Source organism: Cynocephalus volans, chromosome 6 (genome assembly GCF_027409185.1).
Source record: "Cynocephalus volans isolate mCynVol1 chromosome 6, mCynVol1.pri, whole genome shotgun sequence".
Lineage (NCBI taxonomy): Eukaryota > Metazoa > Chordata > Mammalia > Dermoptera > Cynocephalidae > Cynocephalus > Cynocephalus volans.
The window spans coordinates 99,805,495-99,822,208 of record NC_084465.1 but is presented as its reverse complement, the minus strand read 5'-3'; the positions used below and the strand labels follow the sequence as shown (position 1 = coordinate 99,822,208).

Genomic DNA, 16,714 nt, shown 5'->3' with positions numbered 1-16,714 from the left:
GTGCTGACAACACCAAGCCAAGGGTTGAGATCCCCTTACCGGTCATCTTTTAAAAAAAAAAAAAAGAAGTTTGAAGTATTTGAGAGAATCAAGAATATACTGTGAAACTTTAAATGAGTTTAAAATATTTAAGGGAATTTAACTTTGTAAAAAGAGTTAATTGTTTAAGGGAATTTAAGCTGTTAAATTGGTGCTATAATTGAACCTTTGTCAAAGATCAAGTGATTTTGCTTTTATATAAACAATCTTTCCTGTAAATTAAACAAGATTTGTGAGTAAAACTTAAAGGCCTAAAAATAGCTAGGGTTTTAAATAGTCAACGTTAATGGGTTGAACATTATTCTAAGTATAGCATTCTACAGGCAAAAACATTCTTCTTTAAAAACCTCAACTGATATTATCCAAAAAATGCTAACCTTCTTTGTAACTCAGGTTATTCCCAGGAATTGTATTTTTTTTTTTTTGTTACTGTAAATACATCCTTTTAACTACTATACTTTCACAGTAGTTATTGGTGAAATACAGAAAAACTAACTTAATTATGTATGCTGATTTTGTAATTAGTCCCTTTACGGAACTCTTAGTTGAGGCTTTTTTTGTTTGTTTAAAAACAGGCAGTCCTATCACCCACAGAAATGAGAATTTTTGTCATCCCTTTTCTGAAAAATTATATTTCTTATTTTTGTTTCGTGTCTTATTGCATTGGCTAGAAATTCCAGAATAACATCAGACAATATATTCTTTGCCATGTTCCTGACTTTAATGAGAATGCCTCTAGGTCCAGTAATGTTGATTTAAGATTCAGTTCTTATCAAGTAATTAAAATATCCTTCAGTTCCTCAGAAATTAAGAACTTCCAAATAGGAACATACGCTTAATTTATTAAATTATTTCCCAAAATCTTAAATATGTTTTAGACGATGTTTGTCCTAACACACACACACACACACACACACACAGACACACACACACAGTAAATGACAGTTCCAGCTCCTAACTCATAGTACTTCATGGAAACTGGTCTTCAAAGAAAAACCAGGTTGCGGGACAACCAGTTCGCAAAAATCTCCGCTTATGAGCAAAGCCTCTGCACAACACAATGCCTGCGGGATAGGTATGGACCCGCCACCTTTTCAAGCAAGCGGTGACTCCAGAAAAGGCCGAGTCTAGATTAAGCCAACCCCTTGACTTAGGCTCCTTGGACTCTGTAACTGGGATTGAAATCTTTGGTAAAATTTTATGCTTCTACCTGGTCAAGTGAAGTTTGGAGCAGGCGCTGTGCTCCACTGCAGTTAATGGTTCCGTTTTAAGGTGTCCAACCTACGCTTGGCATGTCTTCCTGTTGTCACAACTTCTTGAAAAGTGTCCAACTACAGCAAGGCTACCACGACAGCCCGGTCCCGACAACCACACGCACCTTTGTCCCCAGCGCCGACGCGGGTCACGGACGTCCCCCCGCGGCGGTGCTCTGCCAGCCCGGGATTCCGGGCTGCGGCGCGGCTAGCGGCCGGCTCCCGGGCCATGCCTCTGAGCGGGCTGCCGGCCCGTGCTCATGGCCAGGTCCCAGCGCCCGGGAGAGCCTCGTCAGCCGCGCCGCGCGCCGGCCCAGGAGGAAGCAGAGAAATGCCAACTCGACGTCCGCGGAGCAACTCGAGGAATAAGGGGAGGGGCGGCCACCGAGCGCCCTGCGAGAACTTGCGGTGCGGGACCCAACGCTCGGACGCTGCCTCCGAAAGCCGGCCGTCGAGCGAGCGCTCCCGAAAACTCAGGCGGCGGGAGCCGACGAGCGCGGCGTCCGCCCCGGGGAGCGCGGGCGCCGGGACACCAGGAATTCCCGGGCTGCGACCAAGCGGAGCCCGCCGGGCGCGAGGCGCCAGGCGCGGGCGGAGGCTGGCTTCCAGGCCGCGCCGAGTCCGTCAGGGCAGCCCCCAGGCGCAGCGACGGGGCCGGCCGGAGCTCGGGAACGGCCCCGGGGCCAGCGCCGGACTAACGGCCGTAACGGAAGCGCCGAAGGGGGAGGGGGACTGAGTCCACGGCCCGGGGGCGGGAAGGTCCGGGCCGCAAGGCAGGCTCCCTCTCGCGCTCGGCCGGCCGCACCGTCGCCGCTGCCGCCTCAGACCGCGACCGTTTCGTTGTCACGAGCCGGAGGGAGGGGGAAGGAGCCGGGAGTCTCCGGGCTCCGGGGCGCGGAGATAGCGGCGCCCGAGTCACGTGCCGCTCGGCAAGCCAATGAGCGCCGACGGGCGCGGTGACGTCAGAGCAGCGGCGTGGCCGATGACAACCGGCCCCCGTCACGTGGTCGGGCCCACTCCAATGGGCGGCGCCGGGACGACCTGATCTTCCCGGCGGCCCGTGCGTCGGCGGTGGTTGGGTGGTAAGATGGCGGCTGTGAGCCTGCGGCTCGGCGACTTGGTGTGGTGAGTCCAGGCTGTCGGGGCCAAGCGAGATACGCCGGGGACCTGCTGCCCTGGGCGCGGGGTTTGCGGCAAGCCCGGGAGCTGCTTTTCTGTGCGCTCCAGGCCGTGGAGAGAGGGGAAGACGAGGTGCCGTTTCTGCGAGCGACGCCTGGCGGAAGGGGCAGCCCGGCCCCGGGGGACTGAGGCTGAGAGTGGCCACGGAGGGCCGGGCTCTGAGCCCCGAGGCCGCCCGGAGGAGGGCTGCGCTCGGGGCTCGGACACTGGCGGCCACCGTGAAGGGGAGCCCTGGCGCCACTTGGCTCCCGCGGACGCCAGGTGCCCGGGGTCTTGCTGGGGCTCCCCGGAAAGCAGGAGATCCCGGGAGCCCGCGGGGCCATCTGGCGGGGCAGACCCGTCAAAACCTGCGTTGCGATGGAACCGACCTGCGCGGGCGGCTCGGCTGTGGATGTGGAAACCGGACTGCTGCCGCTGCCGCGTGAAGAAACGGAGGGGGGAACTTCTCCTTTACGATCGGTGGCTTGGCAGTGACCAGTGCCTTCCTTGGGTGCCTCTTGTGTGCTTCTGTGTCCCAGACAATCGCCCGAAGACTGATTGTCGCCGCCTCCCTCGAGCTGCGTAGCTTGTTTCTCCACCCAGAGGAAGGCTTCCATTAGCATTTGTCAAAGCCAGGCTGGTCTCCTGTTGAATTAAGCCAGACTTAGTAAAGGGAAGTCTGTGTTTACAGAGCAAACTGTCCCCCACCCCCGTCACTGGGAGGCTGTGTTGTTTTGAATCCCTTGTCGGCCGAAGAATTCACTTACCATATGCATGTACATATACCATTTTGCTTTCCATTTCTGAGGGTCTTGGGCCCAGCTGTGGAAGCCAGATTAACAACTCCCCTTTGCCAGCTTTTGTTTTGGCACTTGAGGGTGCCAGCAGAGATTTAGGAAAATAAACTACCCTGTTGAGTGAGTTGACTGAGACGGACTGGCTTTTTCAGGGCAAGTGCTAACTGTTTGTGTTTTCTCTAGGGGGAAGCTCGGCCGGTATCCTCCTTGGCCCGGAAAGGTAAGGTCTTGCTACCAAAGTAGATATCTTAGGTTGGGTGTGAGGAGGTGAGAAATGTAAGGTACATTCCCCTCAATTTCTAGTATTGAGTTAAATTGGCCCCATTCAAGTAACACTCAGAATTTTTTTCTGTACTATCAGTTATGTTAGAAAAGGCAAATATAAAGTAGATCATTTAATATACAGTAAACGCTTATTTCTTGAATCAGAAATGGATTATGAGTTTTGTTTTTTCTTAACCCTGGAAATCAGTTCTAATTTGAATTTAGCTTTGTGCTTAAGTCTAACAAAAAGAGAAGAAAATAGATTCTCCAGGAAGAGAGAGATCTAAATGTGGGTTAGTGAAAATCCAGAGTATTTTTGTCCCAACTAAGTTTAAATCTTCTTTCCATGTTACCATATGTGCTGCTCCAGTGCATCTTTGCAGGAGTTGGCACTCCAGATTTTGTATGAGGTGATCTGTCACAGCTTTCCAAATGTTCTGTTTTTATATTCTTTTTGGGAGTCCATGAAATGTCTTTAGACTCTTTGCAATATAGTGTTTTCTGTACCTCAGTTGTCCTTTATTTTCATTATTATCTCTCTCAACTCTTCCTTCACAAGAAGTATTTTGAAGAGTGTCTTCTACATTTCTTTGGTGATGACAATGTCATATTGGGGGTGAAATGATGTCCGTCTTAGTTTTAACCACTTGTAAAACAGGGCCATTGCAGTAAAAGGGATATTGTGTCTACTGAGCAAGGTGCTATGTGTTAGATATAGGGAACTTATCTAATATTTGCACATTTTTACACTTCTCAGTAGAAAATTGCAGAGACAAGTATTAGGACCTCAGTTCTTATTTATACATATCCATTTTATGTTATTTTTTTCTTACCAACTTACAGCTATGGAAAATTACATTCTAGTGGGGTTCTGTGTTGCCATCAGACCTTTTTGTTTTCCCTTTTATCCTCCAGATTGTTAATCCACCCAAGGACTTGAAGAAACCCCGTGGAAAGAAATGCTTCTTTGTGAAATTTTTTGGAACAGAAGATCAGTGAGTAGAACCCACCACGAGTCTCACTTTGCCTTTGGGTGTTACCCTGAATCTGAGCTGCTCTGAGAATGTTCCAGGGATTCTTAATTCAGTGTTCTTGTACATAAGAATGGCATATCATTCTGGCTTCATACCTAAATAAAAGGTGCTATTCTTATCTCTCAGTAATTGTGTTGGGCACCTGTACTGGGGCCAATAACAGAGTCAGTCAGGTAAGAACCAGGTCTCATCACCTTCTAAATGTGATAGTCACAATGAGAGTATCTTGCATCTTTCTTTACCCAAGTTCCTTTTATGAGAGCCATGTTGGGTTATCTTTTAATGGCTGTATATCATTACAGTTCATTCATGTGATATACAGTGAAAACTAAAATTTTATTTTATTAAAAGTAAGTTTTTAATTCTGTTCACTTTTGTAAGACCAGGTGACTTGCTCTAACATTGTAATAGTAGAGCTTTATTACCAGATCTGTCCTAAAGTTGGAGAAATGAGGACCATTAATTTGAGAATCTTTGACCTGACATAAGACCATATAAGAAACTATTTAAAAATTAGGTTGCGGTGGGACTGACATGTTATCCTTTTTTAAGTAGGCAGTTAACTTAGAGAAAGGAAACCAAAGGTTAAGGATCTACAGCACTTCTCTAATCAGTGTTAAGGCAGATTTTATTTACTATCTCTCTATTATCTGAACATAAGATCTCCAGATTGGCCAGTGGCAGCAAATTATGTTGAGGAAAGAGCTCTGGATGTGTTAGAGGCCTAATGTGCATTGAGATACCAGTTCTGCCTGCTCTGTGATCCGGGCAAGCTGTTGTACCTTTCTAAGCCTTTGGGTCTTCATCCACATAAGGGGATGATACTCTCCACCTCGTAGTTATGATGGAAAAGTAACATTACTTATGTGTAGTGTGGCTTGGCATATAGCAGGTGTTCAGCCAACATCAGCTCAGGGTACAGATCTATTACAAGAGAGGAAAAACGCTGATAAGAAGCAAGTGCCTTTAAAGAAAACAGCGAGACAGGCACGGACTCTGCTCATGACAGAGAGAGTTTGAATAGAAAAGAATCTGAGAGTTGGAGATTCCTAAGGATATCAGCCAGGTATGTTCTTTTGACCAAAAAGGCTTTGAACACAAAACAATACATCAGTCCACCTTTAAAACTGTGGCACTAGGAATACTATGTGCAGTTCAGTTCATGCTTCCAAAGGGATCTGATAAAGCTAGTCAAGATCCAGAAAAGGGAACCAAGTGACGCAAAAGACCAGGACTCTTTAATGTGGGAAAGCAAAAGCTAAAAAAAGAGCATGATCAGAATTTACAAAACACTAAATGGCCTTGAGTTTGGCGAGGGGCACTGTGAGTGGAAGTTGTGTGACTGTTTAGGACACATTTTATAAGGAACATTATGTGAAACAGGCATTTAAGAGGTAGTATAGACAGGTAATGTAAGTGACATTTTTAGGGATGAGAACTAATTTGTGAAAGGTAAATCCATAAGCGGCTATAGTAGAAGCCAGATACTACCTCACCTTTAACGCTTGGCATTGGGCAGAAGGCCAGGGAGTCATGGCACGTCCTGGGGTGGGAGTTCCATTGGCTCCTGGACCCTGACCTGGGTGGATAGGGTCTGACCCAGTGGGGCTGTTGCTGTATTTCTGAGGAATATAGGATTTGGTGAGAGATGTTTCATCTCAAAACTGACATACTGCTTATGGGAAAAATATACATAGTTATTATTTTTTTATATGTGAGGACCTTTATTAAAGAGTAAAAAGAGTAGTTCTTTACGACAAGATGATTTCAGTCTTTTAGAAACCTGTTTTTTCTCTCTCCCTTCCCCTGCCAAAACATCTAACAAATTGTGTCGACATCCCACAGTTAGGAAGAAAGGGCCAGACCTTCCTAATCAGGCCTCCCTGTGAGGGAGGGACTTAATAAAACGGCTAGATGTGGCTCTCTGAGCCAGGTGGCCAGGAAAGACAAAAGTGCCCACAGTCGAATTAAGAACTATTTTTACAGAAATACAGAAGGAGAAATAACTTCAGCATAACTTTGCTGGCTCCACCAGGTGACCACAACCAAAGACTGTCAAGTTTGGGAGTGTCCACATTTGACAGGACTGGTGAGTGGAGGTCACCCATCAGAGTAGAGACAGAGCCCAAGGTTCAACAGTTTCATCAGTGGCTGTGGATGGTGGAATGGAGGGAGTGTTCATTCAGTTTGCAAGTGTGTGGAAGCCTTCAAAAACAAACCAATCCAGAGATTAATGTAGGAAAACAATGGGTAGATTGCAAATAACCCCGGGAGTTTCCATAGCAATCTTCACATCTCATTCTCACAGCCACTGTTTTACGAAATGGATAGGGTCATTCTTGCTCTTTTTCACAGATGAAGAAAGTGAGAGGCCAGGGGTTTATGGATTTAAGTGGTAAGATGTCCAGGGTTTCAACCTGAGGTGCTTTTTACATCAAGCCATATCTAAGATGGGACAGGTCTGGGTGGGTGTGAGGTGTCTGAATCAGTACTAAAAGTAACTCTTCTAGAAAAATCTGTGGTTAATGATTAGAAGCATAGCAAGTTGGAACCATGTGAGCATTCCTTTTTCTTTTCACCTGGCACCTGATTGACCCACTTTCCCTACGTCTAACACTGTAATAGTTGGAGAGTTGAGCCAAGTGGCTAGTGAGGGCCACTGTTCTGGATATTTGACTGAGACAGTAATATCTCTTTGCCAAGGCTGGGCAAGAGCTCTCCTAGAAGGCATTGATTAAATTCTCTTCTCCTGGCCTATGGGAGACTCCCTTCATTGCTGATGCAGTAGACTGTGGGAGCAGATGTCATGCAACAGAATTGTACAAACTGGCCCAAAAAGAAGTAGCTGGCCATGTGGACATAGAAAGCACAGCTAGAAAGCCTCATCTAGCATTTGGGAATGTTTTCAAGTTTTAGAAACAAAACTTTCATCCATCTTATTTGCAAGTTTTTATTGATGTGAATCGTTGCTTGGAATTAACTGAGAAATTCTTCATTATTTTCTTGGGGGGGGGAGGGGTTCCAGTACCTTTATTTCTGAATAGCTTAGACTTGGACCTGTAACACCCCAGTAATCCTCAGCCTCTAAGAGGCAGGCATAGAAATTGTTTACCAAGTGCTACTTAGCAAATCTAGGTGGAGAAGCAAACCCACATCTTCTGACCCTGTCCTTGTTCTCGCCTTTAGACTTTGCACTCGTGTTCGTCCTCTCTCCCTGTCTCTCTCAGCTGCAAGGGTCCAGCCCAGGTCATTGTGTCCATGTGAAGGCTGAGACACTTATGTGAGGGTGTTTAAGATTGTGCAGAGACTGACATCTTTGTTTGTTTGTTTGTTTTGTTTTGGGGGCTAGACAGTACGGGAATCCAAACCACTGACCTTGTGTTATAACACCACACTCTAACCAACAGAGATAAGCAGCCAGCCCCAACTGACATCTTTGATACAATACCTGCATGTGTGATTTTCATTTCAGGGGAAAGCACATCAGAAGTGTGGAAGTTTTTGAATACATTTTGAGTGGAGTAATCAGAGAGTGGCTTAGTGGCAATTTTGTGTTTACAAGTGAAGAGAGTTTTTAGGTTATGTGTCAGGATACCAAGCTAAGCTTACTGCTCTTGACCACATTACAGGTGCAGTTACACCAGCAGCCAGGGAGGAGCTACCCACCAGAGCAAACCTACAAACCAGGAACTCATGGGGAAAACTCTCGGGGCAGTCAGAATAGCTCATGTCCCATGGCACAGGCCTTTAATATTTGTTGTTTTTTAAAGCTAATACGTGTTTATGGTTCAAAAAATAAAGCTATAAATAGTGAAGTTGTTCCATTTATCCCTGTCCCTCAGCCACCCAGTTAGATGAGATTCCTATGATAGGTCCCTCTAGAGATATTGGTACATAAGTAATAAATTACGTATTCCTTTTTCCTCGTTTCTGCACGAGCAGTAGCGTGCCACACACACTGCTCTCCATCTTGCTTTTTCTGATTAGCCAGATATCTTAAGAGACCTTCCATTTCCTTCTCTGTAATGATTGCCAATTAGCTTGTTTTCATGCATTTACTACCACAAACAATCTGTAATTAATTCCATTGTAGATAAAGGCAAAGCCTCCTACTTCGTTAAACACAACTGGAATAAGCTTGATTTTTCTGACTTCCCAGCCCACAGCAAAATTGGGCTGAAAAGGTGTAGCTCCATCGAGGCCTTGGGAGGATGACATGAGAAAAATCCTAAGTTACAGCTTATATTAAGGACAGAAACAGAACAGTCACTTAAAAAACCAGCAACAGCAACAACAAAACAAACACTAAATCACTGGTTGGCAGTCTAGCCCCAGAAAGTGCCTGGAAGGCATCATTTACCCAGTGATTATTTATTGAGCACCAGTTGCATGCCAGGTACACTGATGTGCCTCAGTGGATTGGAGAGTGGTGTATTATTAGAGCTCTGGCTTAGAGGCAGACCGTCTTTAAGAAGAAGGAGGACTTCACAGTGTAGCCATTAGAGAAAACATTCTATTCAGATGGCCACAGTGATGTAAGTTTGGTTTGCTTACAAGAGTAATCCTCCTAGGGCTCTCGTGAGCTTGTTTTTTATTGACTGTTTTTCCGATGCGACAGGATGCTTCTCCGGCAATAAGTTGATTTCTTAAATAGATTAACATTTCTTGCAGTTATTTTCATGAAGTCATACTTATACTATCAGTTCATTTAGCAAGCCATTTTAACGCTTCCAAGATGGTGTTGAGAGGAAAATTTCATTTCAGTATCTCAAATTCCTATCTTTAAGGTGAGTGGAATTTTGACTGTATTGTTCCTTCTGGCAGAAATCAGTAATCCACTTAAAATGCTTCAACAAAAAAATAGGTGTTGATTTATTGGTGCTTCCTCCAGCAGACGTCCACACCTTTCCATTTGCTAGAGTCCACAGTGAGGGTGAGACTTGAGGTAGGAGGCAGGCATGGCAGTAGCAGCAGAGAGTGGGTGGGCTTACTGATTCTTGGAGTCTGTTGTCCCATATCAAGGGGCTCTGTAAAAATCATCTTGTTGGTCTGCTGGGAACTTGTGCGACTCTTAGTTTCTGACTTGAAGCTCCTAGCAGGAAGAGGCCAGTGCTGGGTGTCATGGCTCTTTAAGCTTCTTCCCTGATACTGCTTGTGTCATCTCAGAGCTACCAGTTAGTATGCCAGCTTCGTTGGCTTTTCGGGCCAGGTCTGACTTTGCATCTAATTGCTCTGGTCTGTCCTTAGAATCCCTGTAAATGCAAGGAGAGGCGGGGGAGTCAAGGGTTCGGACTGCTGTACCAGCTAGCTGCCAAAAAAAAAAAAAAAAAGAATTTCAAACTTTTAAGATGGGTTGGCCACTAGAAACGTACCTGCTTGACTCCTCTGGGTAGAGCTCTATGCCGGAGAGACCAGCAATTGTGTCAATGTTCTGCATTTTATTTAGCCATAGTTGACAAGCCTGATCCTGGTTTTCTTCCTGGCTTTTGCAGGCTGATCGTCAAACCCATCATCACAGTTATTAGTACAACAAAGCACAGGTAGCTGGTGGTGGGTTGGTAGCATTATTTTTATGTACAGAGGTTTGGCACTTTTGCTGTTATTAATGAACATTCTTTAGCTTTCTTTGAAAGAAAGAAACTTAAGTTAATGAGATATCCCAGTTTCTATATTCTTAATCTGACACACTTTTTCTGAAGGTTATACTCTGAAACCTGTGAAGAATTATAGGGTAAAATATATGTAAATTAACTGATACTTTGCCAGGCCTTTAAAATTCTCTATTTTATAATACTTGGGTTCTGTGAGCTGAATGTGATTTTGGGAAACCACAGAAAACTGGATGCGGTGGATTTTTTCAGGTTAGTATGGTTAGCCAAATATTCCAGAATTGACAAGTGACTGCTTTTTTTCACTTTCATGTTTTACACATTGGTGGTATTTAATTAAACATTAAATACAAGAGGAGTATGTTCTCTTGCCTTTAATCTCAAAAAGAAGCTCGTCTTTTTTTTTTTTTTTTTGTGACCGGTAAGGGGATCGCAACCCTTGGCTTGGTGTCGACCACACCACGCTCAGCCAGTGAGCGCACCAGCCATCCCTATATAGGATCCGAACCCGCGTCGGGAGCACCGCACTCTCCCGAGTGAGCCACGGGGTCGGCCCAAAAGAATCTTGACTTTAAAGCCTCCTTTTGTGACTGCTGCCCTCATTCCAAACCATGTGTTCCATGTTTTGTGTGGTTATGCACCCATGGATACCATCATTTATGAACAAATATAGGCTCAGTGGCTGCAGATATCTGTAAGAGCAGCAAATTTTAGAGGGTGTGTATTTCTTTTTTTTTAATTAATTTTTTTTTTTTTTTTACGTTCTACAATGTTGTAGAGCAGTTGAGAGCGAGAGGGAGAGGGGAAATGGGATGGAAGAAGGAGGAAGGAGGAAGGGTGGGATTGAGGACTGTGGCACCTCCCTCATTGCCACAGGGGAGACCAGTGGGCTTCCAGCAGTGGCTTGGTTATTGCCGGGCTGGGTGCAGATGTCAAGGGGGTGTGGCAATAGCCCTTACCCCCCACCACCCCAGCTCAGGAATGCAGAGCCCTTCTTGCTGATGCTTGCTGGTCATCACTGGGCTGGTTGAGTGTGGAGAAGGGCATGATCAAGACCCTCGGCTCCCTGCTGCCCTGGTTCAGGTGAGCCAGGAGCTTTTCCTGCAGCAGCTCAGTGGTCATCTCTGGGGTCATTAACACTTATTGGGGGGTGTGGCCAAGGCCCTCAGACCCCATCATAGAAGGGGCGCATTTCTTTAGCCCAGGTAATATCCCTGACTCTCAGTTGATTGACAGACCATAAATCTGGTTGAAATGGTTGACAGGTAGCAGGTGTCTTCTTGCACAGTAATGCTGCCATGCTGCATGATGCTTCCAGGTGCCTGATTCCCAGGACCCAGGTGTGGCCATTTGTGCTGTGCAGTGAGAACAGGCTGCTGCTGCCCTGAGCAAGTTGGGCTGGGAGGTGGGCACTGAAAGCTGGTGAACGAGAGGAAACAGATAGGCTGCAACACAGTGATTTCACTTGAGTGGTGTTCTGAATTGTGGTGGTGGTGGTTCTGCTTGACTTGTTTCAAGAAAATATGCTTTAGGCCCAAGAGTTTGGGATAGTTGACAGCACTGTTTGAAAAAATACCAGGACTGTGTCAAAGTTCAGTTAAACCAAATGGATACTTGCATTCTGCTCTGGTGAGATCTTTGATATTTTTTGGCATATGAAGTATGGATCATACCCTTTCTGTGTTTGCTTCCTGCTAGTGCCTGGATCAAAGTGGAACAGCTAAAGCCATATCATGCTCATAAAGAGGAAATGATAAAGATTAACAAGGGAAAACGATTCCAGCAAGCTGTGGATGCCGTCGAAGAGTTCCTCAAAAGAGCCAAAGGAAAAGACCAGGTGAGAGACTCTGCAGTTCTCACTTTATGCCAGCACCAGACAGTCGATTTTGCATAGTATATAACAGACTGAATGTCACCGAAACTCAAAACTCTATTCTTATGAAATGGCAGTGGAGAGAGAGCTACTTCAATTCTAAGGTATCAGCGTTTTGCTAATCAGCTTGAAACTCCGTGCATGCAGCTGACCTCTCTGGGATAGGTTGTTGTATTTAGGAAAGTTGCTTGGACCTAGGAAAAGTAGCTCAGCTTTTGAGTACAGCACAGGCCATTTCTCCCTTTTATAGCATAGAGATTAGGAAGGAGTACAGCCCCTGGGACGTATACACTGTCTGGGTTTAAACACCACTTCCTAGCTTTGGGGCCTTGGACAGGTGACTTAATTTGTGTTATTTTTTTGAATCTGCTTCCCCCAATGTAAGTGGGATGCCAGCAGAACCCATTCCATAGGGTGGTCATGAGGACAATGCGCATGCAGTGCATGTAGCCGTGCGTGGCACATGTAAACGGTGGTGGTGATGGCGGCAGCAGCGGCAGCTGTTGTGGTTATCATTATTATTATTAAACTTTCAGACATCATCCCACAATTCTGCTGATGACAAGAATCGGCGTAATTCCAGTGAGGAGAGAAGTAGGCCAAACTCAGGTGATGAGAAGCGCAAACTTAGCCTGTCTGAAGGGAAGGTGAAGAAGAACATGGGAGAAGGAAAGAAGAGGGTGTCTTCAGGCTCTTCAGAGAGAGGCTCCAAATCCCCTCTGAAAAGAGCCCAAGAGCAAAGTCCCCGGAAGCGGGGTCGGCCCCCAAAGGATGAGAAGGTTTGTTTTATCTCTGCAGCTTCTGGGGTTAGTGACTGAACTTTGCATAAGGTAGAGTTGCACTCTACAGTGGAGTGGACATAGAGTCCTGTGCTAAGTGCTACCCAGAAGAATCCTGCAGACCAGGTGAGAGACACGGCCTGGATGCACAGGCATGAAGTAGAAACATGAGGCAGGTCCTCCTGAGCCAGCGAACAAGGTCTGGCCCTGGAAAGGGCTTAGCATGAGAGAACGGAAGGCATTCCAGAGATGGTGGGCATAGCCCATGTGGGGCTCAGCATAATGTGAGTGTCCTCAGTGTAGGTAGAGGACAGCAAAGAGAGCAAAAGTGAAGGCCAGCGCCGTTGCACGTGGAGGTCCTTGAGGGCTACCCAAGCAGTGTGATGCTGTTCTGGAGTCATGGGGCCCGGGAAGGTATCTGAGCTGGTGTTAAGGTGGCGGTGTGCCCCAGGCTGTGCATTAGTGATCAGGGAGGGCAGCAAGGAGAGGCTTGAGGACAGTGAGAAGGCTAAGCCAGTAGCACATTCACAGGGATGATAGCAAGTGTAGAAAGGAAACGTGTGAGAGGTTCTTCAAAGGAAGAGTTCCTGAGATCTGGCGACTTGTTATGTGGAGGGAGATGAGTTTGAGCCTCGTTTCTGGGACAGTGGTGCTCACTTACCTAAAAGCAAAGGCATCAGGAAGTGGAGACGGCTTATGGGAAGGAGGACCAGTTCTGTTTTGAACATGACAAATTGGAGGCGAGGCTGCAACAACCTGGGAGGCTTGGCACAGCCCCCAGACTGGAAATGTAGATTTGGGAGACAAATATGTAGACAGGATGGTTGACTCTGTGAGGTGGAACAAGGTTGTCTTGGGAAAGTGAGGAGAGAGAAGAGCAGAGGGCAGAAGGTGCTGTGCAGAGAGAATGCCTCGGTCGGGGTGGGAGGGGTCAGGAGAGTCGCAGACAAGATAAGGTGGAAAGGACACATCCCTCGCCTTCTTGCTGACAAGTTTTGGGTTCATTTTTAGAAGCCCACAGAGGAGAATTTGGAGTTGAAGGGGGTGTCTGTGTCAGGGACACAGGAAAATTATCAACAGCAAGATGCAGGGAGCAGAAGCCAGATGGCTGGTGGAAATGGTTGGGTGACAGGCTGGGATGAAACACTATTTGTAAGATCGAGACTGGCACATTCAGACAGCAGTGGGACCAGGTGGGTAACGGAGGCAGGAGAGACTGACTGGACATGAGGAGAAACAGCTCAGGCAGGAGGTTCCTGGCCCGACCTACTCAGGGCTGAGAGCAGGAGCACTGGCCATGGCCATGGCACGGGGTCTGGTCAGGTTATGCTCTGTCCAGGGTTCCAGCCAACTCCTGCCACATGGTCTAGTTTTTCTCAAGAGAATCTGGAAATACAAATTTTATGTGAAATGTCCCAATTTTAAATGTTGGAAGCTAAATCAAATTTTTAAAACACTTTTTGGGTCCAAAGGAACATTTCTCTGGGCTAGATTCTGCCTGCAGGCTGCCAGTGTGTAGCCACTGGGTCAGAGAAGGCCCTTCCCACTGCTGAATAGCCTAAGACTCGGGAAGTAGGCAAGAGTGAATGTTGCAGTGGTGGCACCCTAGGTGACCACAATCCCAAAGGCAGAGAAGATTTAGAACAGCCACCAGCTGGGGGGCATGAAGAACTTTTCAGGGAGTGTGATATCATTTAAGCCACAAAAAATGTCATGTGACCTTTGAATTTATTTCCTAGGGATCCAGAAGGAATCTGGCCTGTCAGGTTTTATGCTTTTTTCCAAATTCACGTTGCCTAGTATCTCAAACTGTGCATCCCACTGACTCCTGTGTCTCCCCAGAGACAAACAGCTTATTTTGGGACAAAGGGAACTACAAAGGAGAGGTTAGGACAAAGGCCCTGAGTTTAAGTTGTGACCCCGTGCCTTGCTGCAGCTGTGTGACCTTGGTCAAGTACCTGCACCTCGATTTTCTCATCTGATCATTGGACTAATGATCATACTTGCCTTGTGGGTAAGTTGTGAGAGTTAAACAAGTAATGTGGGCGGAACACTTGGGGCAATACCCACAACATACTCAGCACTTGATCAGTGTCATTAGGGTTGTGGCTTTGCAGGCAGTGGCTGGTTGTGCAGTGAGAGCTAGACGGTCTTTGTAGTGTAACCCCAAAGGCCACCACCCAGGCTTACCACTGGGGACTTTTCTCACAAGCTCCCAATAAAAAGCATTTGCCTTTGGGTCTGAATTCTTAACTTGGAGGGGTAGTAATATTTAGCCAGGTTTCAATCCAGGAGCTCTACCTGCTTTTGACCCTTCAACACATCCTTTCTGCACAGTTCTGAGTGGGGCCTGGCCTGTAGTAAAACGGTGTGGCAGCAGAAGAGGACAGATCTTGGCTGGTGGTGTGGGACAGACAGAGCCATGTCAGTTCAGCACTTTCAGACGCATAGGAATCTGTGCCCAGACTTTGGAATTTTGGTGCTTCTTAACTATCTGATATATTCTATAGTCTCAAACGAGTGTGTGTGTTGCCATAGTAATTGTCACCTTGCTGGCAAGCTCCTTCCAGAAACAGTGAGGAGTAGCATAGGCCAATAACTGGGCAAAGCCCCAGATGAGGGCCATTCCTGGACATAATCTGACCCATGAGGATTAACGGAAAAGGCTGACCTTGATTGTGGAGGTGTCAGTTACATACAGGCAGGAGAAGGCTGAGTTTGTGTCCAGACTTCTGTGAGAGCCATGCCCAGCAGTGCGCTCCCAACCCGTCTAGGGCTCTTTTTCCTAGACCTGGGCTGAGAACTTCAACTCCAGGCACAGACCACCCCCACAGAAGTAGCGTTGTCAGGACTGTGGTTCTCCTAAAATTCCAGATTCATACAAAGAGCAGCGATTTGGGAGTCAAGGCCTTTCCTTAGCACTGGACCTAGAGCTGCATTCTTCTTGCTCCTGTTATGTAACTGTGGCCTTAGGCAAGTCCCCAGACCTGTACGGTCTAGGACAGCTGTGCTGTCCCTAGCCACAATGGCTATTTAAATGTAAATTAAATTAAATACAGTTTAAAATTCAGTTTCTGGTTCTTGTTCCAGGTGCTCCTTAATGACATGACAGGCGGTATCCATGCAGATATGGAACATGTCTGTCATTGCAGAAAATTCTTTCGGAGAGCACTACACTAGGCTTTCTTGCCCCCCCCCCCCCCCCCCCCCGCCAAAACCTCTTTACAAATGTTCGTTGAGCAGCTCCAGCTTAGGCCAGGTGTCTAGAGGCAAAGCAGCATAAAAGACAGACAAGTTTCCTCCCGGGAAGAAATGTATTCATTTCTTCAGTAGTGTTGAACTCTGACTGTATGCCAGGTGGGTTCCCAGCATGTGGAGGGGACAAAACCAGCAGAGCTCTTGCTTTCCTAGAATGGTGCCAAATTCCTCGAGTTTCAGTTTTCTCTCTGCCTTGTTTTTCCTTTCATAACATAAGGATGATAGGTCTGTTTCATGAGGTAGTAAGAATTACATGAGAACGTACATATAAAATGGTGCTTATAGTGATGTCGGGCATACAGTGAGCCCTATAACAGCATTTGTTGTTATAATCAGCATTGCATTCTAATAGGGGAAGATACAGAGAGGTCAGTTAGAGTTATTCTGATAAGGTAACATTTCAACAGAAATCTAAAGTGAGCCTGTGAGTAGATACCTGTCAGAAGACCATTCCCAGTGGTGCAAAGGCAGTGGTGCAGGCATGTGCTTGGGGACAAGGTAGAGGGCCAACAGGGTACTAGTGAGCTGGAGAGTGCTGAGCGGAGAGAAAGAAACAGGACATGAGGTCAGAGACTGACGTGGGGTAGAGGTTGCTGGTCATGTAGGACCCTCCCTGTAGGCCATGATAGCATAGACACTAGCTTTATTGT

At 46.5% G+C, this 16,714-nt stretch overlaps 2 protein-coding genes across 9 annotated transcripts in view; one reads left to right on the top strand and one right to left on the bottom strand.

Moving 5' to 3' along the window:
- The window catches only part of UBN1 (ubinuclein 1), a 30,554-nt gene extending 28,406 nt beyond the window's left edge, over window positions 1-2,148 (bottom strand). For 3 of the 4 annotated variants that reach the window (XM_063099615.1, XM_063099619.1, XM_063099620.1), the window contains exon 1: window positions 1,250-2,148. The gene's annotated coding sequence lies outside the window, so the exon portion shown is untranslated. The remainder of the gene's footprint in view (window positions 1-1,249) is intronic. The other variant, XM_063099616.1, reaches the window with a different exon arrangement.
- A 177-nt stretch (window positions 2,149-2,325) lies between these two features.
- The window catches only part of GLYR1 (glyoxylate reductase 1 homolog), a 38,885-nt gene continuing 24,496 nt past the window's right edge, over window positions 2,326-16,714 (top strand). For 2 of the 5 annotated variants that reach the window (XM_063099762.1, XM_063099761.1), the window contains exons 1-5: window positions 2,326-2,417; window positions 3,431-3,467; window positions 4,427-4,506; window positions 11,853-11,991; window positions 12,564-12,806. In XM_063099762.1, the coding sequence (XP_062955832.1) occupies window positions 2,380-2,417; window positions 3,431-3,467; window positions 4,427-4,506; window positions 11,853-11,991; window positions 12,564-12,806 (537 nt within the window). In that variant the 5' untranslated portion in view covers window positions 2,326-2,379. The remainder of the gene's footprint in view (window positions 2,418-3,430; window positions 3,468-4,426; window positions 4,507-11,852; window positions 11,992-12,563; window positions 12,807-16,714) is intronic. The other 3 variants (XM_063099764.1, XM_063099763.1, XR_010023856.1) reach the window with 2 other exon arrangements.